Source organism: Gopherus evgoodei, chromosome 11 (assembly GCF_007399415.2).
Source record: "Gopherus evgoodei ecotype Sinaloan lineage chromosome 11, rGopEvg1_v1.p, whole genome shotgun sequence".
NCBI classification, from domain to species: Eukaryota; Metazoa; Chordata; order Testudines; family Testudinidae; genus Gopherus; species Gopherus evgoodei.
Genome location: NC_044332.1, coordinates 30,795,931 through 30,821,408, shown reverse-complemented (window position 1 = coordinate 30,821,408; position 25,478 = coordinate 30,795,931). Strand labels below are relative to the sequence as shown.

At 38.8% G+C, this 25,478-nt stretch overlaps 1 protein-coding gene across 3 annotated transcripts in view; it reads right to left on the bottom strand.

Moving 5' to 3' along the window:
* CALCRL (calcitonin receptor like receptor) overlaps positions 1-25,478 on the bottom strand; it is a 110,198-nt gene that overhangs the window by 31,027 nt on the left and 53,693 nt on the right. For all 3 annotated transcript variants that reach the window (XM_030580744.1, XM_030580746.1, XM_030580745.1), the window contains 9 exons: positions 25,114-25,216; positions 22,595-22,739; positions 21,031-21,141; positions 19,944-20,056; positions 16,467-16,558; positions 8,138-8,264; positions 4,544-4,697; positions 1,518-1,578; positions 1,344-1,410 (listed from right to left, as the gene is read on the bottom strand). In XM_030580744.1, the coding sequence (XP_030436604.1) occupies positions 1,344-1,410; positions 1,518-1,578; positions 4,544-4,697; positions 8,138-8,264; positions 16,467-16,558; positions 19,944-20,056; positions 21,031-21,141; positions 22,595-22,739; positions 25,114-25,167 (924 nt within the window). In that variant the 5' untranslated portion in view covers positions 25,168-25,216. The remainder of the gene's footprint in view (positions 1-1,343; positions 1,411-1,517; positions 1,579-4,543; positions 4,698-8,137; positions 8,265-16,466; positions 16,559-19,943; positions 20,057-21,030; positions 21,142-22,594; positions 22,740-25,113; positions 25,217-25,478) is intronic.

Sequence of the window (25,478 nt, the reverse complement as noted above, 5' to 3'; positions counted from 1 at the left end):
GGAGAAAGTGACAAATTGCATTTTCCCCAGTATAATTTTTTTTGCACCAGTCAGTGAGAGTTGGGTCCATAATGCTGGATCTTGAGTTTATTTTCTGCAGTAATTTCATGAAAGTAATTGTGCTGTCATATATTTGTGACACTGAAGTGGGAATTTAAAGTGGTTATAATATGAGAACAAATGGCTTCAAAGCAGGCATCAAAAGAAGAGAGACTTTGAGGGTCTAGAATCTCCCTCCACTTTGCATAAATATATTTGATGATTATCAAAAAAAGAATAAATAAATCAGTAAAACAATGCATGAAAAGTAAATGGATTTAGAGGGTGGGATTTTCTGACATGCACAGTGCCAGTCTAGTGAAATCAATTGCAAAACTCCCCTAGACTTCAGCGGGAGCAGACTTACGAAAAGCACTATTGGCCTATTTAAATATGTCAGCTTTTTGTTTGTCTTTTCTGTATGAAAGTCTCTACATTACAAAATTTGAATGAAAGTTGAACAAAGGCCCAGGCCAAACCAGCTAACAATAAAGCGAATAAACTGATCATGATAAGCATTAAAGGTTCAGTCGCTGATGCACTTCATTAACATTATGAGGTATCACCAACAGGCTGGAGATAGCCAGTGGCCCACACATTATGTCACCTGTACTAAGATGACATGCAAATAGAAACAATTTCAGCCTCAGCAGCAACTCTGAACTATTTACCAAAATATTGTTCAATTTATTAATTTTTAACAAAACCGCCTTGTGCGAATTGGAAAGTGATATGAAAAATTAAAGTCGATGTGTTTTTACATGCTAATTTTGCTGAGGTCAGCCAGTCCAAGTTTTCTGATTATCTTATACTAAAGGGAATTATTTTAATGTGTAAAGTCATTGACATGTTCAGGTTAATTTATAAAATGATACTACCAAGGGATAACAGTTTAGCAGAGCTTTTTTATGTATTTTTTTTTAGTTATTAATTGCCAAGATAAAATCATAGAATAGAATCATAGAATATCAGGGTTGGAAGGGACCTCAGGAGGTCACTTGTCCAACCCCTGCTCAAAGCAGGACCAATCCCTAACTAAATCATCCATTTTTTCGCCCCAGCTTGAAAACTCTGTAGCTGAGGGCTGTAACATACTCTATCCTGTTGATTGCACACAGAAGGGGACCTGTAATATACATTCACTGATGTTTTGCACTTAAACTATTAGTGAATCTGTCCTCCAGTCTTCACAGTCACACTATTTTTGTGGTGAGAGATATTGACCCTACCAATTCTGTAAAAAAGGCTAAGAACAATCAGGAAATGGACAAGAAAAAACAAATGATCATATGAAAAACACCTACCACTAAAGCAGCACAAATAGGCCCATGGATAATGTACAGCAGATGAGTTTCAGAACTGATCCAGCAGCTGTGGAGAAAATGGAAAGAATAACCATTTGGGCTTTTTATTAATTTCCATCTCTCTTTGAAAGAAAATGTTATATTTTTAGAAACAAAAGCTGAGATTTTACTTACTTGTCATTGAAATACATAATTCTTGCTACAGCGTGTATGCAGGCAGGGATCAGTGGGAATCCTGAGAACAGAAAATTTATGAATCAGCCTAATTCAAAGATTAATTCTGACTTTATCAAAAAAGGAATTGTTAAAATGGCAATCAGTAAGTTTTAAACATAATGAACAAATACACGCAATAAACCTGATTTTATCCTGCATGCCTAGGGTGACCGGATAGCAAGTGTAAAAAATCGGGACAGTGGTGGGGGGTAATAGGTGCACAGATATACGTGATTTCAGGTACTTTTTGATTTGAATGAAATTTTTCCAGAGTAAAGCCTGATGCAGCAAGCATCTGTGTTGAAAAATCTAATCCTGAGTAATAGTCCAGCAAGTAAGGCTCCAATCCAGCAAAACATTTAAGCAAGTGAGTTGATCCATTGACTTTGTAAAATGAAGCACATGCTTAAAGCTCTGCTGGATGAGGGCCCTGAGTAGGAAGACAGACTGAAAATTTAAAATCAGACCAGCTAAGTTAATGTAACAACATTGTTCATCTATTTTCACTCTCACACTTGAAAATTAATGCTCATTTTTAGGCATGTTTCCTTCTATTAGTGCAATTCTGTGCAGATTGCTAGACAAGCCCCCTCTAATTCACTGTTGTTTTTGTACATACAGCAGTATGAAAAGGCATGCAATTTTAATGGCTATGTTTTGCTTGTTTTCTGCGTGTTTTGTTGATTTCTAGTACATGGAAAATAACTAGGAAACCAATATTAGCATCAGCCTTGGGAGTCTTATATTTTTTCACTTCAATCATGCTATGTGTTGCAAAACCATATAGCATTATACAGCAAACATCTTTTGATCTGGTCCAATGCCTGTCCTGTCATATGGAAATGTAGTCCAGCATGTTGTATTATTAGGAAATTTGTACTTGTCTATATAAATAAATCTTATGTCAAATCGTAAACAAAAAGGCATTTTAAAAAAGTATAACTCCAACCGTACTGACATTTTCCAGACTGAAAGCTATATTAATGCTTAATGGGATATGAATAAAAGTTCAAAGTCTCAACAGGGTTAATTAAAATGACTCTAGAATAATTTTTAATGATCTGTAGTATATGTACCTGAGTATATAAAAATAAAACTACCAGAAAAGAGGTTTAAAATACTTTATTGAATCCCTAATTACCTATATTTTAAACAGTTCCTCACTAAAGAAAAAACTCCAACAGGTCTTAAAAGAAAGCTTTATATAAAAAAGAAAGAAAAATACATACAAATGGTCTCTCTGTATTAAGGTGACAAATACAGGGTCAATTGCTTAAAAGAAATATGAATAAACAGCCTTATTCAAAAAGAATACAATTCAAAGCACTCCAGCAACTATAGACATGTAAATACAAAACAACAAACCATTTTTGTACTCACAACTTGGAAACAGAAGATTAGAAAGCAGGAAATAGAAAAATCCTTCTCTAGCTGAGAGAGATTCAGGCAGAAGACAAAGAACTCAGACATAAACTTCCCTCCACCCAGAGTTGAAAAAATCCTGTTTCCTGATTGGTCCTCTGGTCAGGTGCTTCAGGTTACTTTTTTTTTTTCAGGTGAAAGAGACGTTAACCCTTAGCTATCTGTTTATGACAATGTACCTGAGTATATAAAAATAAAACTACCAGAAAAGAGGTTTAAAATACTTTATTGAATCCCTAATTACCTATATTTTGAACAGTGATTTTCGGTGCCCAATCTGAGACAACATAAAAGGGCCTGATTTTCAGAAACTGCTGAGCACCTGTGTTCTCAAAATCAGGTCTCTTGAATGTGTCTCAAGATGAGCAACCAAAAGCTGAAGCACACAAAATCACTAGTCACTTCAGAAAATTTTGGCTTAAAAGCTTTGTGCAAATACAGCCCGAAGCCTGAATCCTGACTTTTGTGAAAGCGCTATCCCACACTGCCTTAATCTGTCATGTTCAGTTTGTGGTCTTTGATATTGTTCTTTATGTAAGCTCTTTACCTACATTAATTCTCTATTTGCTTTGTGAACAATACAGGTCAAGCGGAACCTCTGGAAAAATAAATGCTTGGCCTTCCCCAATTCAGTTTTGACCCTCCTTCACCCTAAGCATGGTGAGACGTCTCTGAAAACAAACATTCATTCCTGTATAAACATCTTCAAGATGAGAAACAATGAATAATTACTTCTTATTGTCTCTTCATAATAAGAGGCGCTTTTCTTTATGCAAAGGAGGAGTCACTTCCTGACTTCTCCAGTACATAATCTGTCTTTCAGCAAAAACAAAAGGGTGTGCAAAAAGTTTTGCTAAAACAGTAAGGACATATTGAATTTCAGAGAAACAAAATTGATCTGATACATGTGCTGAAGTACTCGCATATACAGTATTCAGGGCCGGTGCAAGGAAGTTTCGCACCTTAGGCAAAACTTCCACCTTGCGCCACCCCCAACCCAGGTAACTCCACCCCCCGCATGGCAGCTAACCCAGCCCCCCACCTGAGGAGCCCGCCACCCCTGCCCCACGCGGCAGCTAACCCTGCCTGGGGAGCCCCCCTCTTTGCAGCAGCTAACCCCACCTGGGGAGCCCACCCCAGCTCACCTCAGCTCTGCCTCCTCTGCTGAGCATGCCAGGGCCGCTTTAATTCTCCTCCCCTTCCAGGCTTGCGGCGCAGATTGGAAGAGACTTAGAGGGCTGTGTGCTCAACGGAGGAGGCAGAGTGGAGGTGATCTGGGGTGAGGATTGGTTCCCCTGTGTGCCCCCCCCGGTTACTGCGGGTGGCCCTCCCCTGCACCAGCTCACCTCCACTCCACCTCCTCGCCTGAGCGGGCTTTTAGGTTCCCCCAACAACTAGGTGCCCTAGGCGGCCGCCTGGTTTGCCTAAATGGTTGCACTGGCTCTGACAGTATTAGTTTTATAGATTTAAATTAAAAATGATGGTTTCCCCCAGCCAAAAAAAAAAATCTTGAGGAAACAGTTTTTTTGTTTTTAAAGAGAACAACTTATGGAATTACATACCCCAGCCGAGAAGATAATACCACATCAAGTGTTGTTTCTCTGCAAAGACGGCCACCACAATGAGAGTATGCAGATAAATCCCTTCACAGAGCATCCAGAAGTAATGGCAACCAATTAAATACAAGTAAATGAACTGATATACTTTGCAACTAACCTGTGAAAAAAACAAAGAATACAGCTTGAATAATTAGCTTGCAATGGTTCCAGAGAGATTCAATGGCAAGAGGGAAGCATTACTTATTTCGTCACTCTGCTTTTCTGTAAATTTTGCTTTGATATTCATAAGGCAGTACTCAAATTGTGACATCCAGAAGACTCCACAAAGGAGACTGTGGTTTTATTAACTGACTTGTTTTGAGGGATGGAGACTGAAGGCGTCCAGCACCATGGAGAACATGATGGGCATAGGGAAATTTTTTTAAATGATGAGGTTTTTCTCCTCAGAGGATCCTCATGTTGCCAACACTGATGTAAATTCATCAATGCAGATAAATAAAGATTCCTCAAAGCTTTGTCAAAAGTATCTGATGGTAAGTGATATCTTTGGGAAGAAGATATTTTGTTTAGGCCACATCATCCTCTCAGTTACACCAGCAACTCCAGTGGAAACAGTGCATGCAGTGAAAGGAGGAGATTCACCTCCTTAATAGCTCTTAGGATGTTTAGACTTTTGCCCCAGTCATCTCTACAAAACTTAATCCCATATTCCAGAACTGAACCAAGAATCTAACAGGGTCTAATTTTCCTCTCACGTAGTTACACTGGTCTACTTCAACTAAGATACACAAATGTGAATGCTATTAAAATCAGGCCCATGCACATTTTCCTGCTGTCATCTTACAAAGCCAAGTTCCCCAACACGAGTCTGAATCTGGATCATTTCACTAATAACATCGAAGTTGCACCAGTGCAAGCATGTGACAGGAAAGCCAGTCACTACCTATGAATTTATATTTATTTAGTTCTGGAGCATAATCTTAAATTCTTTTGAAATAGTCCAAGCAAAATCCTAAATGTTTTAGAAACCAGTACCTCTTCTGTCCACTGGAAAAAAACCCATCTGAGGGTATGTCTGCACTACTAAATTAGGTCGAATTTATAGAAGCTGGGTTTTTTTTTAAATCGTTTTTATACAGTCAATTGTGTGTGTCCCCACACAAAATGCTCTAAGTGCATTAAGTCGGCGGACTGCATGCACAGTACCGAGGCTAGTGTCGACTTCAGGAGCACTGCACTGTGGGTAGTTATCCCACAGTTCCTGCAGTCTCCGCCACCCATTGGAATTCTGGGTTGAGATCCCAATGCCTGATGGGGCAAAAACAGTGTCGCAGGTGATTCTGGGTACATGTTGTCAGCCCCTACCCCTTTCTCTGTGAAAGCAATTGCAGACAATTGTTTCATGCCTTTTTTCCTGGGTTACCTGTGCAGACGCCATACCACAGCAAGCATGGAGACCGCTCAGCTCACCGTCACCACATACCTCCTGGGTGCTGGCAGACATGGGACTGCATTGCTACACAGCAGCAGCTCATTGCCTTTTGTCAGCAGATGGTGCGTGACGACTGGTAGCTGTCATCGTCGTACTCCTGGGTGCTCTTTTAGCCAACCTCAGTGAGGTCAGTCAGGGGCACCTGGGCAGATATGGGAGTGACTCAGCCAGGTCATTTCCATCTTCTGCCGAGCACCCAGGAGATGACGATGGCTAGTGGTTGTACTGCACCGTCTTCTGGTGAGCAGCCAGGAGATGACTATGGCTAGCAATCGTAATGCAGCATCTTCTGTCGAGCACCCAGGAGATGATGATGGCGAGGAGTCTTACTTCACGGCCTGCTGCTAGCCTAAGATGTAAAAGATAGATGAAGTGGATCAAAACAAGAAATAGACCCAATTTGTTTTGTATTCATTTGCTCCTCCCTCCGTTAAATCAACAGCTTGCTAAACCCAGGGTTTTGAGTTCAATCCTTGAGGGGGCCATTCTGTGTGACAGTTGTTTGTGTTTCTCCTTGATGCAAAGCCATCCCTTTTGTTGATTTTAATTCCCTGAAAGCCATGTCATCAGTCGCCCCTCCCTCCGTCAGAGCAACGGCAGATAATCATTTTGCGCCTGTTTTCAGCACAGATGCCATAGCACTGGGATCATGGAGCCCGCTCAGATCACAGCAGCAATTATGAGCACTGTAAACACCACGCGCCTTACCCTGGAGTATATGAAGAACCAGAACCTGCAAAAGCAAAATCAGGCAAGGTGGTGATGGCAGCATGGTGACAAGAGTGATGAGGACATAGACATGGACAAAGACTTCTCATAAAGTACAGGCTGGGCAATGTGCCCCGGCAATGTGCCATCATGCTGATGAACTCTGCGTGGTCACCTGTGCTGATCAGCTTGCCACGCTGGCCAAACAGGAAATGAAATTCAGAAGTTCGCGGGCCTTTTCCTGTTTACCTGGCCAGTGCATCTGAGCTGAGAGCACTGTCCAGAGTGGTCACAATGGAGCACTCTGGGATAGCTCCCGGAGGCCAATACTGTCAATTGCGTCCACACTACCCCAAATTCGACCCAGCAAGGCAAATTTCAGTGCTAATCCCCTTGTCGGAGGTGGAGTAAAGAAATTGATTTTAAGAGCCCTTGAAGTTGAAAAAAAGGGCTTCATCATGTGGATGGATACAGGGTTAAATTGAGGTAACACTGCTAAATTCGACCTAAAATCATAGCGTAAACCAGTCCTAAGCTTGGTTTCATGGGATTGCTCAGAATAATCATTCTCTTGATAAGCTAAGCAGGCAGCAGCACATGACAGAACTATTTTAATTTATAGCTAGCCTTAAAGTAAATACCAGAAATATCATACTATCAGAAAAAAAGGTATCTACTGTACACTAACCAGTAAATTCTCTAGTTGTTACTGCTAAGGAGTGAAATGCAAGGCTAAACAATATTGTACCCGACGATATTTAATTTAAAATATTTTTGAGTATTGAAAATGACCAGGACTTTTTATGTAAGTGTTCAAAAATGAACAAGGGCGCAACAATCTAGCCCTCTCTACATAAGCCTCTCTAGCTGCCCTGCATTCCCATGAGATAGTGAAGTGTTATTATCCAACTTGAAAGAAGGGGGGGAGGGCGGAACAAAAGCCACAAAGAAAGCAAGTAACAGAGGCAGGTTTAGAACTCAAGACTTCTTGACTGCCAACCCCAGGACAAATTCAGCCCTGGAATAACTTCATTTAAATCATTCTTCCAGATCATACTGCTTTCCTGACATTGTTTTAGTACTGTGTAAGAATACAAGAGATCTATCTGCATGACACACAATACCAAACTGAAATCAGAAATGTAGTCCAATGCTATGTATTTAATAAAGATCCATGTGATTTTGAACTCCCCTGCCCTCACAAACCCTAGCTGGCCAAACTGACCAGACATCTGTTGCATTATTTAAAAAATGAATAAATTCTTACTGCAATTCAAAAATGTTAGTTTTGATAGACATGATGTCATGAACTAATGATATCTAATTTATTAATATTTTCCATCATTAAATTTCTTTCCACACAAATCAACAGTGCAGCCAAATCCACTTTCACTTACTGGATTAGTTGCAACTAATTGCTGGTTGTTGACAACTGCCGCCAGCCAAATTATTGTAACGATGGAGTTGCAAACAAAAGAGAAAAACAGATTTTTATGTAGGGTGATCCTTTGGCAACTCAAGCTCCTAGAAAAGAGAGAAAAGAGCAAGTTAATACATATGAGTTCTCATCCTCATATTAACTATGCTGCCAACTCATTTTAAAATAATAAATTTAATATTGTGAAAAGTAAAGAGTTTCTTTATCCTTGATTTTATTTCTATTTGGCTGTATAATGCAAATCAAGTGCAACAAGGTTTATTATGCTTATAAGAAAAGGACTTGCTTTGGAGCAATTGGCTAAAAAATGTCTGGAAAAATATGTTTATTTACCATTGCAAGGTGATATTTTATTCCATGCCAAATTATCTTTAAAAGTACCTAGGCCTCGTGACCATTCAGCTCCCCCTCCTCCCACCCTCCAGGGGCCTGTGAGTGTGTGAAAAGGGAGAGAATCACCACAATATGAATCTCCACCTCTTGCACCCTCAGTGCAGGAGATGAGCATAATGGGAGTCCTAGTACTACAGGAGTGCTAAGACTGTACAGAGTGAGCACCGCTCTTGGCACTAGCCTCTGCAAAAGATGTAAAGGAAGGGTTGTGGCCTTTGGGAAAATGTCACTGGAGGTCCAGGAAGCTCTATAGTGGCCTAAAACTACATCTACACTTACAGTGGCTTGTAGAGTACATGTAGCTACATGCTGCAGAGAAAGTCTCTGGCAGCAGGGAAAGGCTCTGGCAATGGGGTGGAATTGTGGCTACATGCTGCAGTACAGCCCTATCCACCTACCCTCCTTTTATTGGGACGACCATAGTGTTAATTGACAGAGAGAAATTCTAACCGAAAAGGGAGAATCTATCATGAATGACTCCAATTACTCTTCACTGTTGTGGAGGCCAGATATCAATTCACACCAGTGAATGCCAAGTCTGAAAGCATAAGGAAAGGGGGGAAAACTCCCGCCGTCTAGTCTTTACAAACAGCATACCAAGAAAAACTAAAATCTGGACAAACATTGCTCAATATTTGAGCCAGGAAGAGTATACAGATTAATATAATAATGTTTTCATAGCAATGTATTTACAGTTTTGAGGTACAGTGACCGGCAATCTCTTGAAGACATGCGAGACGCAGGAAGAAAGGAAAAAGCAAAGTAGAAAGTCACCAGTATGGTTAGATAGGTGTATTTTATGCCTGTTCAAGGCATACTATAAAGATCTGCATTATAAAATTATGATTATGGGTTCTCAATTTTTGCTCAGGCATCAGAAGGGAGTGGGAAGCTTCCCACAGGTAAACAGAGCTGACCATAGAGGAACCTATGCCGGTTAAGGTTAATTCTACATGTGGGGTGACAGAATATAGACACTGCAAGCCCAGTGAGAATGGGTATAAATAGCAGTGTAGACAGCAAGGCACAACTTAGGCGAGTAGAACAGAGTAGAATGTCCTACATGACTGAAACCTAAGGTATATACCCTACATGTCTCTCTACAGTGCCGCCATGTGTTATGCTGCTATTTTTAGCAGTGTAGTGTCTAGCTGCCAGAGCCTTTCACCACTGCAGTAGGAAAAGGCTCTAGGAGGGTAGAGGCAGTGGAGAATGGCTCTGGCACCTCCCTACTGGAGCCTGTCACTACTGCATGTTGTTACACACCACAGCGGACACAGCCTGTCTCTCACTGTGGTGTGTAGCTGCATGCTGCTGCAATGTAGACAAGGCTAGTCATGAAGGGCCAGATTGTGGAGACCCTGTTCAAGCTGAGTACCACCTTACTCCACATGCAGTCTCAATGAAGTCAGTGGGACCACACTTGAGGAGAAAGCAGCTAATTCACATGAGGAAGGATGTTCGAATCTGGCCCCAATGACTGGCAAAGGTTAATCTTCTGGAAAAAATATAGATAGAAAAAGCACAAATCACACAGTGCAGCTATGAATATGAATGAAGTAGGAAATTATATTCTATTTGGTCTTCTCTAGATATAATTTAGTTTTTGTCTTTTGGGTTTAATTCCTGAAGAACATGCAGGTTTGACTATGAATGTATATAGAAATGACTCCAGACTAGAACTGACAGTTATATGCAAAATGAGTCATGAACAACTCCGGGACTCTGTGTCTGCTTATTGTCAAGACCTCAATGCACAGGCAAGGAAAAACACGTACAACTTATGAGGCCATCTGTCAGGGTCATCCAACAGCTGTTCCTGTTGAATATTGAGCACACCCACCCACACCCCTGCACCCTCCCCCACCCATGCATGAAAGGAACATAGGACAAGAAACAAGAAAGCAAGACTGGTGACATTTAAAAAGGAAGAAAAGACTCTTTCAGGAATAAATAGTATTCCTTCTTAATCCTCTACTCCTCCGCACCCCTTCTCCACACTGTTTTTGTTACTGATATAATGGCCTTTAATAATTCCTTCTTATATTATGATTAAAGTGTCATTTAAGGGTCTATCACTAGGCTCACCCTCATGAAATAAAATTTGGTTTGCACTGATCTATGGCACTCCATGAAATACATTTCTCTGATGTCTGTGGATAAATACAGGGTAACATTTTCAGAAGTCCCTAAATGATGTAGGACCAGATTTTTAAAGGTATTTATGCCCCTAAAGAAGCAGACAGGTGTCCCTTGCGATTATTAAAAGCATTTAAATTAGTTGGGCCTTTGACTTTAAATGGGAATTAAGTACCTAACTTCCTTCAGAGCTTTTAAAAAAAAAATTCCAGTAGGAATCTGCCTTGTTAAGTGCTAAAATACCCCCTGTAAATCTGGCCCTTTGAAAGCCCAGGTTCCATTGACTTTCAATGGGATTTATGCTCAAAAATGCCTATAGCACTTTTCAAACTGGGATTTAAGCATTTTTGAAAATGTTGCCCAATATGACATATACAGGATCAGGCAGTATCTCTGAAAATAGTCTTCCTGCCTTGTAACACAAGAACAAGGGGACGTTCAGTGAAATTGAAAAGTGGCAACTTCAAAGCTGATTTTTTTTTTCTTTATGCAATCCATAATATGGTTCTGGAACACTCTGCCAAAAGTTGAGCAAAAATCAAAAAGAGACTGGGCATTTATATACATAACAAGACTATCCAGAGTTATAATAACTAATGATGACATTTTTTTAGGAAGGGATATAAAACCATCTGCTCTAGGATTTAAACCAATCTCTACCAGGGTCTAGCATGAAACCTTCATGAGGGACAGATTATCCCATATCTGTCTACTATAAGGTTTCCTGCACCTTTCTTCTGAAGCATCTAGAGCTGGCCACTGTTGGAGATAGCATAATTAGGCAAGCCAGACCACAGGTCTGATCCAGTACAATGTCTCTGTTTCTATGTCTAATTGATTTTTCCTCTTGCTTCCTCCAAACCCTTTCTCTCCCTCCCTCCCAAGCTGTCACTTGTCCCATCCTTTCTCTGCCCTCTCTTTACTTGAAATCTTTCTTAAGAGCTGGTTTAGCAGATAGTTTATATGATACACAAGCAAGATGTGGGGGGGGGGGTACTTCAAGAGAATCAGTTTACACACCCTCTGATTTTCATTCACAGATCCTTTTCTAAAACTGCACCAGCTTTGTGCAGCTAGTTCACACAAGTACAGTGTGTATATGCTATCAGCTTAGAGCCATGGGAAAACCAGAAAGTTGAACCAGTACAAGAAGTTGCTCTGGGCAGTCACAAATAGAACTTGAAACCCACAAAGAGTCTGTTCTATATTTAGAATCCAAAATATTTCAGTGGAGTCTAAAGTCAATGAAGTGAGTTATCCAAAAAAAGTGTACCTATGACATAACTTTTCATACAGAAAATACAAAACCTGAAAACCCGTTGTTTCCCCATATGATATCTGCTGGACTACAGTTTATTAAAATATTTTTAGTGCTGCTTGAAAAAACACTCTTCTCCATGGAAAATTTAAACTTTTTTGTCAAAAACCTAAAACATTTTGGTTTTTGATTGAATGAAAGTTTTTGCAGAAAGTGTCTGCTTTCTCCAAAAGTTTTGATTTTTCAGCTGAAAATCAAAAAGTTTTAGATTTTTGACAAACAAGTTTACATTTTCCATGAAGAAGAGTGTTTTCCAACCAGCACTAAAAATATTTTAATGAACTGTAGTCCAGCAGATATCATATGGGAAACAAGATTTAAAAAAAAGAGAGGGCAGAGAAAGGATGGGGCAAGTTATCTATATAAATGCCTAGTCTCTTTTTAAAGTTTAAATTTTCCATGGAGAAAAGCGTTTTCCAGCCAGCATTAAAAATAGTTTAATGAACTGCAATCCAGCAGATATCATATGGGAAACAATGTTTCCACAAAAAAGCATAAATACATTGGAAACACAAAATTCCAAATATACTCCCACACAACAGTAAAAAAGCTCCATCTGTTAAAGCCATGAATTACCTTAACAAATATCAGCCAATATATAACATATCCTAAAATTAGGCTAGATCCTCAAACATTTTTGTACTACTAAAAATACTATACAGGATCTGTGCATGTATCCAGTGAGAACATCTTGTAGAGGCCTTTCCTCACCTCCCTTTAAACTTTGCAATTTCCCTTTGTATCCCAGCATAACCACAGACTAGAAATTGTGGTTCGTGGATCTGGATTTTTTCCATGTCATTCTCTAAGGATATGGGATCTTTCTACTAAAGAAACCATTGCCTTAGAGAATCAGACAAACATAACATCCTTACAATTTACTTCAATAATAGCAATGCAAACCACCTGGTTTTGTTGTAAACGCTGATAGTGTTGTCACAAGCTGAGATGAAATTGGCTTGGATTTCTATTTTAAACAGTGAAAATCAAGCTTTAATATGACTGTAGTTTCAAATCACTTCCAAATTTGTTTCAAAACTCAATGCCCAAACATTTTTTTCACAGCTTTTGATTTTCAATCTGTTAAAACACATTATGAGTTTTAGAGCAGCAGTAAAACCCTCTCTGTGCCAAGTGAAACAACTGTTGACACACACAGGTTCTTCATCAGTCTATTTTATTCAACAGTGAACAACTTAAAAAAAAAAAGGCTCCAAAACATAGTTCTTACTGAAGAATTACAAGCTACACTCACGTACATACAATTTTACTGTCTTCATGAGAAGCAGAAGGATCATGAACGCTGCGGCTTAAGGCTAAGATTTCCAACTGTCTAATGGTTTGGGTGCCCAACTTGAAACACCACATAAGGACCTACATTTTCAGAAAATGCTGAACACCGACCTTAATAGTATCTCATTTGGGCTATCAAATGTTGATGCACCAAAAATTGATAGTGAGTGTTGAAAATCTTAGTCTAAATCTTGAAAAATTGGAGGTTCACTGTATTTATTTGGATATATCTAAAAGATGGTTTTGCATATAATTGTCAGTTGCCTACTGCCCTTATTGGCCTAACCCAGACCAAATGAAGTGACTAGAAGTCTTTGGATGAGATTTTGATCAGCCCCTATGTTTCCAATCAACTATTAGCCTACTCAGGGATAAGATAAGATAAATCAAAAATTGAAAGAATGAGAGAGAAAGAGATTATAACTTTTAATTAGCCTGCTGAAGGTTCATATTTATCATTAAAATAACAATTAATAGGTGTAATGTTTACTACCCTAATTAGCCCTGTTGTCTTTGATGAGATTGCGCACAGTAGAAAGTCTTGCAAGGTCTTGGAACAAATTTTGAAAGAGAAAGTACTTAAGAACACAGAGGTAAACAGTAATTGGCATAAAATACAACATGGTTTTACAAAAGGTAGATTGAGCCAGACCAGTCTGATTTCCTTCATTGAGAAGATAACTGATTTTTTTAGACAAAGGAAATGCAGTAAATCTAATCTACCTGAATTTCAGTATGACATTTGATACAGTTCCCCATGGGAAATTATTACTTACACTGGAGAAGATGGAGATTAATATGAGAATTGAAAGGTAGATAAGCAACTGGCTAAAGGGGAAACTGCAACAGATCATACTGAAAGGTGAACTGTCAGGCTGGAGGAAGGTTACTAGTAGAGTTCCTCAAGGATCAGTCTTGGGACCAATCTTATTTAACATTTTTATTAATGACCTTGGCACAAAAAGTAGGAATGTGTTGATAACATTTGTGGATGACATAAATTTGGGAGGTATTGCCCATATGGAGAAGGACCAGAATATCATACAAGAAGGTCTGATGACCTTGAAAACTGGAGTATTTGAAGGAGAATGAAATTTAATAGTGCAAAGTCGTGCATTTAGGGATTAACAGCAATAATTTTTTGCAATAAGGTGTGGACTTATCAGTTGGAAGTGACAGAAGAAGAGAAAGAAATGGTGTATTGGTTGAACACAGGATGACTATGAACCACTAATGTGATGCAACTGTGAAAAGGGCTAATGCAATCCTAGGATGCATCTGGAGAGGTACTTCCAGAAGAGACAGGGAAGTGTTAATATCATTATACGAGGCACTGGTGAGACCTCATCTGAAATATGGTGTGCAATTCTTGTCTCTCATGTTTAAGAAAGATGAATTCAAACTGGAACAGGTGCAGAGAAGAGCTACTTGGATAATCAGAGGAATAGAATACCTTTTGAGAGGAGACTCAGACAGCTTGGCTTGTTTAACCTAACCAAAAGAAGGCTGGGAAGAGATATGAATTACTCTATAAATACATCAGAGGGATAAATACCAGCGAGGGAAAGGAGTTATTTAAGTGAAGCACCATTTAAGTGGTCACAAGAACAAATAGATATAAAATGGCCATCAATAAGTTTAGGCTTGAAATTAGACAGTTTTCTAACCATTAGAGGATTGAAGTTCTGAAACAGTTTTCTAATGAGAATAATGGGGGCAAAAACCCTAACTAGCTTCAAGACTGAGATTGAAAGGTTTATGGAGGGGATGGTATGATGCAACTGCCAACAATGGCATGTAGCCAGTCTGCGACTGCTAGTAACAAATATCTCCAATAGCCAGTGATGGGACATTCGATGGGGAGCGCTCCGAGTTACTACAGAGAATTCTTTCCCAGGTATCTGGCTTCTGCATCTCACTATATTTGGGGTTAAGAAGGAATTTTCTCCTAGGTCAAATTATCAGAAACCTTGGGATTTTTTTTGCCTTCTTTTGCAGCATGGGACATGGGTAACTTTCAGGTTTAAACTAGGGCTGTCAATTAATCACAATTAATGCCTGTGATTAACTGAAACCAAAATTAACACATTTATTTTTCAACACGTTAATTGCATACCCCTGGGCAGGGAGGGAGGAACCTGGCAGTGTCTGGTCAGGTGCAGTAACTACCAGTGGATGAGAGGAGAAGAGAAGAAGAAAGAGGAAGTGGCTCCCATCCCAGCTCCAGTGGACAGGTAGTGATCCTGACCCCAACCTGCCTGGCTCCTGGGCTTGGTATGGAGGACAGGGATTTATGCCAAAGTATCTTTATTATTTTGAGTATCTTGCTGTTCAGTACTCACCTTCCTTTAGCTGTAGGCCTAGGAATGTCCTCTGGTCCCTCTGAACTAGCTCATTAAATGCTTTAAGATGGAGCAGTCCCACAGCTGCTCCCAAGCTAACAAGCTCCCAAGTAGTGTTTATTAGCTCATTACACTAAAGGGTCAGTTCAGCAGGACCAGAGGAGAATTTCCCAGGCTTATGCCTGAAGAAACCATTGGCCAGCCAGACACCATTTAAAACTTCAAGCCAATCAGGGATAGTCAGTGATGCTTCCTTACTGTAGCTCAGGATTGCAACAAAAGCTGGGATGGGTGACAGAGTATTTGGTCACCTGATAGTAAACAAAAAATTCACCTGGCCAATTATTACTGATACATGTGTCATCCATAATTTGGTGTATATATTCCTATAATCGATGCTAAGAAGAAAAAGAAGAGATGAGAATGCAGAGAATGGAGTATAAAACCAGAGATAGGACAGTTGCTCTAGATAATTCAAAAGAATGTCATCTTTAATTATTATCTTAATTATTCACCTTAATCGGGCACTAGTTCCAGAAGACAATAATCAGCATGATTTATTTCTTCTCCCTGCTCATACCCTTTACCTTCTTAGGTTTCTGGGAAATAGGAGAATTTTCCTTCCTATTATGATATACCTTTGAATGCTAAGACATTCAATGATCTAAACTCATATAGTCAATTTGGATCCTCCATCCAACCCTTATTAGGGTATCAGGTATTTCAAATTGCCTGATTACCCAGGATTATTGTAGCCAAAGGAGTCTGCTGAAAGATACAAAAACATTTTTAAATATACTTACTTAAAATAAAAGAATATGCCAAGGGAAATCAAAAGTGACGCAATTGAAAGACCATGCCCAATGATGGCCAGATAATACAAATTCAGGGCTGTCTGCAATAAAGTAACAAAATAAAAAACACATTATGAGCAATATAAAAATACTATCAATAAAAGCACACTCCAGCAGACCCCTGTTACATGTAGAACTGTAATGGATTAAGAAAATGAAAAATATTATAGATAATAGTGAGTCAGCTCTAGAGGCCCTGTGATTAACTCTAAGAGGATCCTAAGCCACTGAAGACTCTCTCTCCATATGGTACGTAACATTAGTAGCAGTCATGTTTAATACTCATTGTATATCAGTTAATGCGTCATTTTAAAACAGACACTCCTAAATCTTTCCTGTGCATTTACGTAGTCCTAGCTATTTATGTTACTCTGCTAGGAACATTCATGGCTAAAGGTTGATTCATCCAATAATGCTGCTCCTCTGCAAAGCAGAAATTGATGTGTTTTGGAGATGCATTTATGTAATCCTTTCATGTGGAACTCTTGTAGGAGTGAGTTTTTCTAATCATTTGAAAGACATTTCCTTCCAAACAGGACCTACATTTGCCATGTTGGAACTTCAGCTTTCAATCAGCATTCCAGGAAGAGCATGAAATAAATTATTGATAACTCAAAAATAGCTGCAATTAAACTTGTGTCTTAAATCTGTCTTCAGCAAGCTACATTAAAGAACTTTGAAAAATTAGGCAATAAAGAAAACACTGTAAAATATACACTTATAAAGAGCAGTTTAAGGAACAGTTGGCAACATATAATGTATCTTCATTAATAATCTGAAGTAAGCAGCACATTAAACACTACCACCACTTTGAATTTACCTAATGGTTTCCAGTCAAGATCATCAATATTATAAACATCCGGTTATTGAATTTAACCTCACAAAAACACCTATAATGCAGTAAGTCTTCCTATTCTCATTTTGCATAAATGGAAATGCAGGCATAGAGGGCAAAATCCTCTTCACCTGCATACAGCCCAAATAACTGAGTTCTGTGTGAGGAATTGAGATGAGAAATCCACAAGACTAGGGCATCAGACTACAGTGCAGATTCCTGACTTCCACAGACTCAGTTTAAACCTTTGGCCTAGAATATCCACCATTGAGACAGTTGTGTAGGATGTTAAAGCTACAGGACCTATGTAAATAGATTCTGTGTGGTCTACTAACAGTCTCACTGAACAAGGCAAAGCTGCATAGTCCTACATGATGAAATTTCTTTACTTTTACTCTTCTTTTTAAAGAATGTAGGAAATTCAATTCAAACCAACATTAAAATAATGTTATGGATGCAAAATGAAACACTCTGAAATTTGGAAGTGTCAAAACTAAAGTTGTCCATGCAACTTTAACTCTGGTGACAACATTGAATGATATGATGGCATGCTTTTTTCTCTCTCATTCAGTGGATAATTTTGGATGATGGAGGAGGTATAAATCTAAAAGATTTATGCCTAATTTAGTGCCAACATTGAGTGGTGTGCAGTAGTGTGGGAATGGGACTACTCATAGACTAGTAAGTATAAAAAATAAATAATGAACATCCACCACATTTACTGGGCAGCTCCTAAGCTGCCTACTGAGTTTGGCATCAAAACATTGTATACTATCATGCACATATCATTTGTGCTACCAAGTAAGCAACTGCACACTCTTTTAAAGTAGGTTTTTGTATGGAATAATAATACAAGTCAGAGTTGAGGGATGTTGGCAGAACTATCTGACGGAAGCTTGCACGTCTCATTATTCACAGTAAAGACCCTGGATGGCTCTGGAGCAGCTTATTTGGCTAATCTTCTCTATATTTCCAGCCACATTTTAGTGAAAATGAAGTTATGACATTTGTTCCATTTACAAACTAAATTAGAAAAGTGCTTTCTCATTATCTGAGGCAAAGTTAAAGAAACATGCTCATTAGAGACTTTAGCTGTTCTTCAGTGTGAATGATTGTTCAGTACTCTGAGCTATGATAGAAATATAGATTGTTATCATCACTTGCCTTCAATATTAGTACAAGCCACTACCACTGATCCCCTCACTCTTTTGAAGACTAAATTCATTCAGAATCTGACCCACTATAGCTTTTCAAGTTCTATTCCTTGGGCAGTTTACAATTTCATCTATTTTTCTGTTTGTTACTTGCCTTCATTTTGACTGTTAATTAAAAAAACACAAAACTATAAGCAGCTGCATCTCTTTCAGCTGAGGGTACATTTTCCTTTATCTGTGATGCCACTAGATATCACAGCATAGCTCAAAGATAGACAATAGATGGCATTTTAATAAGCTGTTTGTTTCTATTACTGAGTATAAATATGCTGTGCTTCTGTTGTCGGATTTCTAACTGACATCTCCAAACTCCAGTGAAGTCTACAGAAATTCCATCTTTGTGACAGACACTATGCATTGTGGCCTGATTGTTCCTCCAGATCCACACGCATAAATGAAGACTTCCATATACAGATCTGTCCTTGCCTGCATGGATGATAAAGCGTGAGTTGTTCATTCCTTGGACTCTGTAAATGGCTGTCTGTGGGAGCTGGAACAAGTGCTTTGGGCAGGGAAGGCAGTAATGTGTCCATTCAAAACCATGTGGAGAGCTTCTCCAGATTTTTAAATTTTTGAAAATTTTTGATGAAAGAAGGGAACAATTTTTTTTCACTAAAACTAATGTGAACAAGCTCGGCTCAGGAGTTACTCCATCTTGGAGATACATTAATGATATCTATGCACTTGCTGGTAGGGAAATTGCTGTCATTATGACTGCACTGGATGGACTATATTGTTGGCAGATCCTTCTGAAATCTGCATCCCTCGTGGAGATCTATGGAGTTCTAGGCCTTTCTTCCACTTGTGTGTAGGACCAATTCTGAAGAAATTCAGAGCAAAGATTTGAAGGGAATCTCTTCAAAGTTTTCTTCCCTCTTTGCACACATGCTTGTGCTAGCTCAAGTGGAAACAGTAGTGTAGGCAGGGTAGCGCAGACAGTGGAGGCACAGCTTAGCCATTCTAAATAAGTACCCATAGGGTTCTGGTGGGTTTGTACTTGGCATGGCTAAGCTGTGCCTACACTGCCTGTGCTAGCACAGCTACACTACTATTTATACTTGTAGTTATGTACACCACTAGCTTGCAGCGTAGAGGTATCCCCAGAGTAACGTTATATACTTCAAGCTGGTCTAAAACTGGTTAAGTCCAAATCCAGCCCTTTGAGTCTGCTTAGCCTGCTTTCTTCTCTTGTTGCCTCTCTAAATTGCTGCCCACACTTCTAAACACATTATAAGAACGCACAAGGGAATTACGTGGCTATGAAAAAAGTAGTATTTTAATGACAGTCAATTTTGCTGGTATTTGAGGTTTCATCAAGACTGTTACAAACTTTTCAAATGAGCTTCCTATCCCTGGTAACATGCATTCCTCTCCTACCTTTACTTTTTCATGTGTACGGAGATTACACTGGGTGTAGTTTGTCCATGTTCTGTTGCTTTCAGGATGTTTAAACCAGTTTCCATTTTGGTCACAAATCTTTGTAACTTTTTCTTTAGCCAGCCAAAATGGGGCAGAAAAAGCAAGCAAAAAAAATAAATAAATAAAAGAAAAGAAAAGAAAAAAAAAAGTCAGTACTCAATGTCTGTTTCTCCATCTCTAGTATTTCATAGACTATAAAAACTGGCAAAGGACAGACAGCTTTACTAGTGTGAAGAGAGAGCTTTCTTACATTAATATGAATTTTGAGAGCCATTGTATTTGCTTGGCAAGGGCAAGCAAACAAAAATCCTTCAATCTAATTACTCTAAAACTGTATCACACAAACATGATAAGAAGATTTTAAGGTCTTATGTGGCAATCAGGCATCTAAATTAAAAACGGACATTTTAGTCTAATAAATAAGAGAGAAAAGAAAATGTCATGAGAGATATTGCTTATAATTTTCACAGTCACTGAAGAAATTGCTTTATCTGTGAATGCTTTACTGCCAATGCCTAGCCAAATAGTCCCAGGCATGAAAGGGCACTGGGAGACCCCAAACACAACAGAATCACTCCGGTTTATGACATTCTCATGACCACAGAGGGCATGTTTCAGTTAAGAAAATAGGTCAAGGTTGACCATGGAGGGAACATAGTTAACTGTGACCAGCTGAATTTGAGGTAAAAGGTATTAACATATGTCTACATGTTAGGGAAACAATCTGAGTTAACTAACATGTTAACAAACCTTGCACTACCCTCAACTTCTTTTTCTAATCTATACAGCCTTGCAGGGGCAATTATCAGTGTGGTGGTGCAGTGGGGAGTGTCCTGCCAGTGGGTGTGTGTGGCCAGTGGACCTGGGCAAGGAGCAGGTGCATACATCCAGTAGGTGTGCAATAACATGGAACCTTTCGTAGTAGCAGCTGCCAAGGAGCTGAGCCACTGATGTGTGTTTGGTGGTTAGATCAAGAAGGAGATTAAATCACCCCCACATGCCATTTAGCCAAACAAAACTGGCATACAGGTTCATACACATTTACCTGATGGGTTAAAGTCCTGAAAGTAATCAGGACAGCGTTGTACTGATATGGTTCCTGCTGCAGCATCATTCCAACACAACCAACCATCCCATGTTCTGTTACAGTAAGGACCTGCACAAATGTAGAGAAACCAGATAATAAAGTTTGATTCCACATTCACAAAAGCCTTACAATAATTAGATGTAAAATCTGGAAGTAAGCATATAAACCAAATAATTTCTCTAATAGTTATCCCAGGTCTTTTACATGTAGCTTTTAAATCTTCAACACAGAACAAAAGTATTTCAATCAAAAGCAAACTTCTTTTCTTGAATAAAAATCTTAAAGCAACGATTTGGAATGAGCTTTTAAAGGATGAAGTAAAATCTTTGCCAAAATATGTTAATTAAAATTCTGTCTGCTCCGATGATAAGAAGAGTGCCTTTATTTGTAAGTACATTTCTTTCATTAAGATGTATTTAAAATGTGTCATCATTCACCATAACTGTGACTACAAAGGCCTAATCTGCAATTTATACTCAATGCCAGGTCTAGAGTAGAGCTACGCAGATAGTCACAGTCCTGAGACCCGAGTGACTGAACTAACCAGTTTAAATTGAAATAATCTGTGTTAGGATAAAGAATAAACTTGTAAAGACCATTTCCTTGCTTTTATTTATACAGCAGAGCTATACAATATGCCACACAGCCATGTGAAGGCACAGATCTGTATGAGTTATTCTTATTTTTAAACTGCATAAACATTTGTCTTGACTATAGATGATAATTTAATCAGGAGAAAAAAAATCAGTGTAAAATCTCTTTTCTCCCACCTTCTAAGATTCCAGTACTTTTTAAAAAAGATTTTAAAAGGGAAAGTGAATAATTCCATCTTGAATATCTTCATGAGTTCCTGTAAGCTGTTTGTGTCAAAAGTGGGTTATTATTTAAAAGGCAAAGAATATTTCTGGGACCCAGAAGTTAGAAGAAGCAAGGATGTTCCAATATGTGAACATTTCCAGTTAAGTATTTATATCACCTGTTTAAAATGAAGATGCTTTCATTGTTCCTAAGGACATGAAACAGCTGGCCCAGAGGGGTTGAAGTACCTATAATACCTATAGGTGGGTACACTTTCTTCATTTATCTGGGCAGGAATTAAATAGTTAGTAATCCATATCTATAAATAAAACATTAGGTCTGCAGGCAGTGGTGTTTTGGGTAGCTAACATACTGCAGCACCTTTCCATAGCAATTAAATATTCTTCCTCACTGCTAAGGAAAAATCACATGCATGTCTTCCTGAAAGTTACAGAAATGCAATTCGTGTTATAGACCAAAAAAGTTACTAATAAGACAAGGAAGGAGGAGGACTTTAAAGTTCCTTAGTTATACAATTAAAATCTACTGTCTACTTCCTCTAGGTACTACTTCTTCGATTATAAATTCTCTGGATTAGAGGCTATCCATCCATCCATCTTTCTTTCTTGTTCTGTGTTTTTACATCACCTAGCACAACAGGACTCTAGTCCATTAGTCCTAGGCAATATGGCAATTCAAATAATAAATAAGAAAAACCATTTACCTTCTTTACTACGAATAGGATCTTGTGTAATTTTCTGATAGCATTCATACTGTGCTGTCATAATTTTATTCCTAGTCACACTCAAATGAGTGTAGTCTTGTGTCACATTCTGATTCTGCTCATTTGGTATAGCAATGGCAAAAAACTAGGAAGAAAACGAGATTTAAAAATACATATATATTGGAAAGTTATCATTGTTTTCACAGTACTTTTTTCTGTAACCGCTGCACTGGATCTTTTTCCAGAGGGGTAACCATGCTAGTCTGTATCAGCAAAACCAACGAGGAGTACTTGTGGCACCTTAGAGACTAATACATTGATTTGGGTATAAGCTTTTGTGGGCTAAAGCCCACTTCATCAGATGTATGAGGCCCAACTACAAAAACTAATTTCCCCCTACTGTTACTCACATCTTCTTATCAACTGGTTGAAATGGGCCACCCTGATTACATTGGCCTCATTACTACAAAAGTGATTTTTCCTCCCTTGGTATTCTACTGTTGAGAACAGCCCACTTCCACTTTAATTGAATTGTCTCATTAGCACTTGGTAAGGCCACTCCCATCTTTTCATGTACTGTGTATATATATCTGTCTACTGTATTTTCCACTCCATGCATCTGATGAAGTGGATTTTAGCCCACAAAAGCGTGCCCAAATATTAGTCTTAAGATGCCTCAAGTTTTCCTCGTTGTTTTTAGTGGATCTTCTGTTTTTCAGGTGAGTAAGCTGATATATAAGGAGCTTGCAATTATTATTATTCTTGAAACAATTTCACCAAAAGTAGCCATTAGAGCTCATTACAGACAAGCTGGTTTTCTTCCTGTTCATTTGGTGAGTGTTCTTACTATTAAATCAAAATAAAGTACCCCTGCCTGAGGGCAGAAGTGATGGTCTGACATGATAAGACTGCAATTGATAATGGAAGAGAATAAAATGTATTGACAAAATCAGAAGAAGATTAAGGGCCTTTTACAAAGCCCATTGAAGTAAATTAAAGTGTGAACATTGATTCTGAAGGAATTTGGATCAAGCCCCAAAGGATTTTCTATGAAACAAGACTTACTAATTGAAGTTATTGGGGCTTTTGGTTTGTTTTAGGGCTGTTTGGTTTCCTCTATAGTTTATAAAGCATAAAACAAACCACACCAAAACAGTAAGGTCAAAGGAATTGGGTGATCAATGTGTTACCGTAGTCATATGGAGGACACATTATTCTGAGTTTATACGGACACTTATACTAAGTTATGAAAATAAGGAGAGTCAGACTGAAGACTGACAATGAAAAGTTTTTCACTGACTGTATTGCGTACCTATTTGCCTTAGAAATCTATCAGTCTGTCTGTCTATCATAAGTCCCATCTGCTCTAGTTGAAGTCAATGGAAGTTTTCCCATTGGCATAAATGGGTATAAGGTCAGAACCCACCACTGCTGCAAAACCCATTGCTAGAGGAGGGCACAACTGTGATCAATGGCCAGAAAGGATTTCAAACTTCTGTATTTCTCCTAGTTACTACACAGGCTGTCATAACTATAAAGGGAAGGGAACCGCCCTCCTGTGTACAATACTATAAAATCCCTCATGGCCAGATACACCAAAATCCTTTTACCTGTAAGGGGTTAAGAAGCTCAGGAAACCTGGCTGACACCTGACCCAAAGGACCAATAAGGGGACAAGATACTTTCAAATCTTGGTGGAGGGAAGGCTTTTGTTTGTGCTCTTTGTTTTGGGGGTTGTTCACTCTTGGGACTAAGAGGGACCAGACATCAATCCAGGCTCTCCAAATCTTTCTGAACCAGTCTCTCATATTTCAAACTTGTAAGTAACAGCCAGGCAAGGCATGTTAGTTTTATTTTTGTTTTCTCAACTTGTAAATGTTCCTTTTTGCTGAGAGGATTTTACCTCTGCTGTAACTTTGAACCTAACGCTAGAGGGGGTTTCTCTGGGCTCTATGAATCTGATTACCCTGTAAAGTTATTTTCCATCCTGATTTTACAGAGATGATTTTTACCTTTCTTTCTTTAATTAAAAGCCTTCTTTTTAAGAACCTGATTGATTTTTCCTTGTTTTAAGATCCAAGGGGACTGGATCTGGACTCACGAGGAATTGGTGGGGGAAAGGAGGGGGGATGGTTAAATTCTTCTTGTGTTAAGATCCAAGGGGTTGGATCAGTGTTCTCCAGGGACTTGGTGAAGAAGTCTCTCAAAACTATCCAGAAAAGGGAGCTAGTAGTTGAGAGTGGTGGCAGCAAGACCAGATCTAAGCTGCTAGTTAAGCTTAGAGGTGTTCATGCAGGTCCCCACATCTGTATCCTAAAGTTCACAGTGGGGAAGGAACCTTGACACGGGCATTAAAATCAGGATATACCATTAAAGAGAATTGTCCTCTACTAGAGCTTTATATTAGAGCAAGACAAGAATATCCTGTATTTCCATATTTGTCAGAGAAGTCAAGATCTGTGTCGAAGCTCTGAAAACTGAAAGCGCAAATACATGTTAAGGAAAATGTTAAAACTCACCATGGTAACTGACAAGAGGAGCAGCGACTGAATGATCCAATTTCTCTCCATCATTAAATCTGATTCAATGTGTTTTATGCTACAGTTCAACAACAAGATCAAGCTGCAATGGAAAAGTTGTAAGAAAAATAGAAGTAATTCATATAATTCAAAATCTACTGAAAACTGACAAAAATGGCTGCCATTTTTCTTTATAGGTCACTACAATCAATATATCTAGAGCCCAGTTGTGACTCCATTTCCAAGGCTACAACTCCTATCACGCAGGTAATGCAAAGGGGTAATCCACAGCAGATCACTAGCAGACAATTCCCATGACATGGGGGTACTGCATGTTAGTGTATCTGTGTTGCTATTTGGACCCA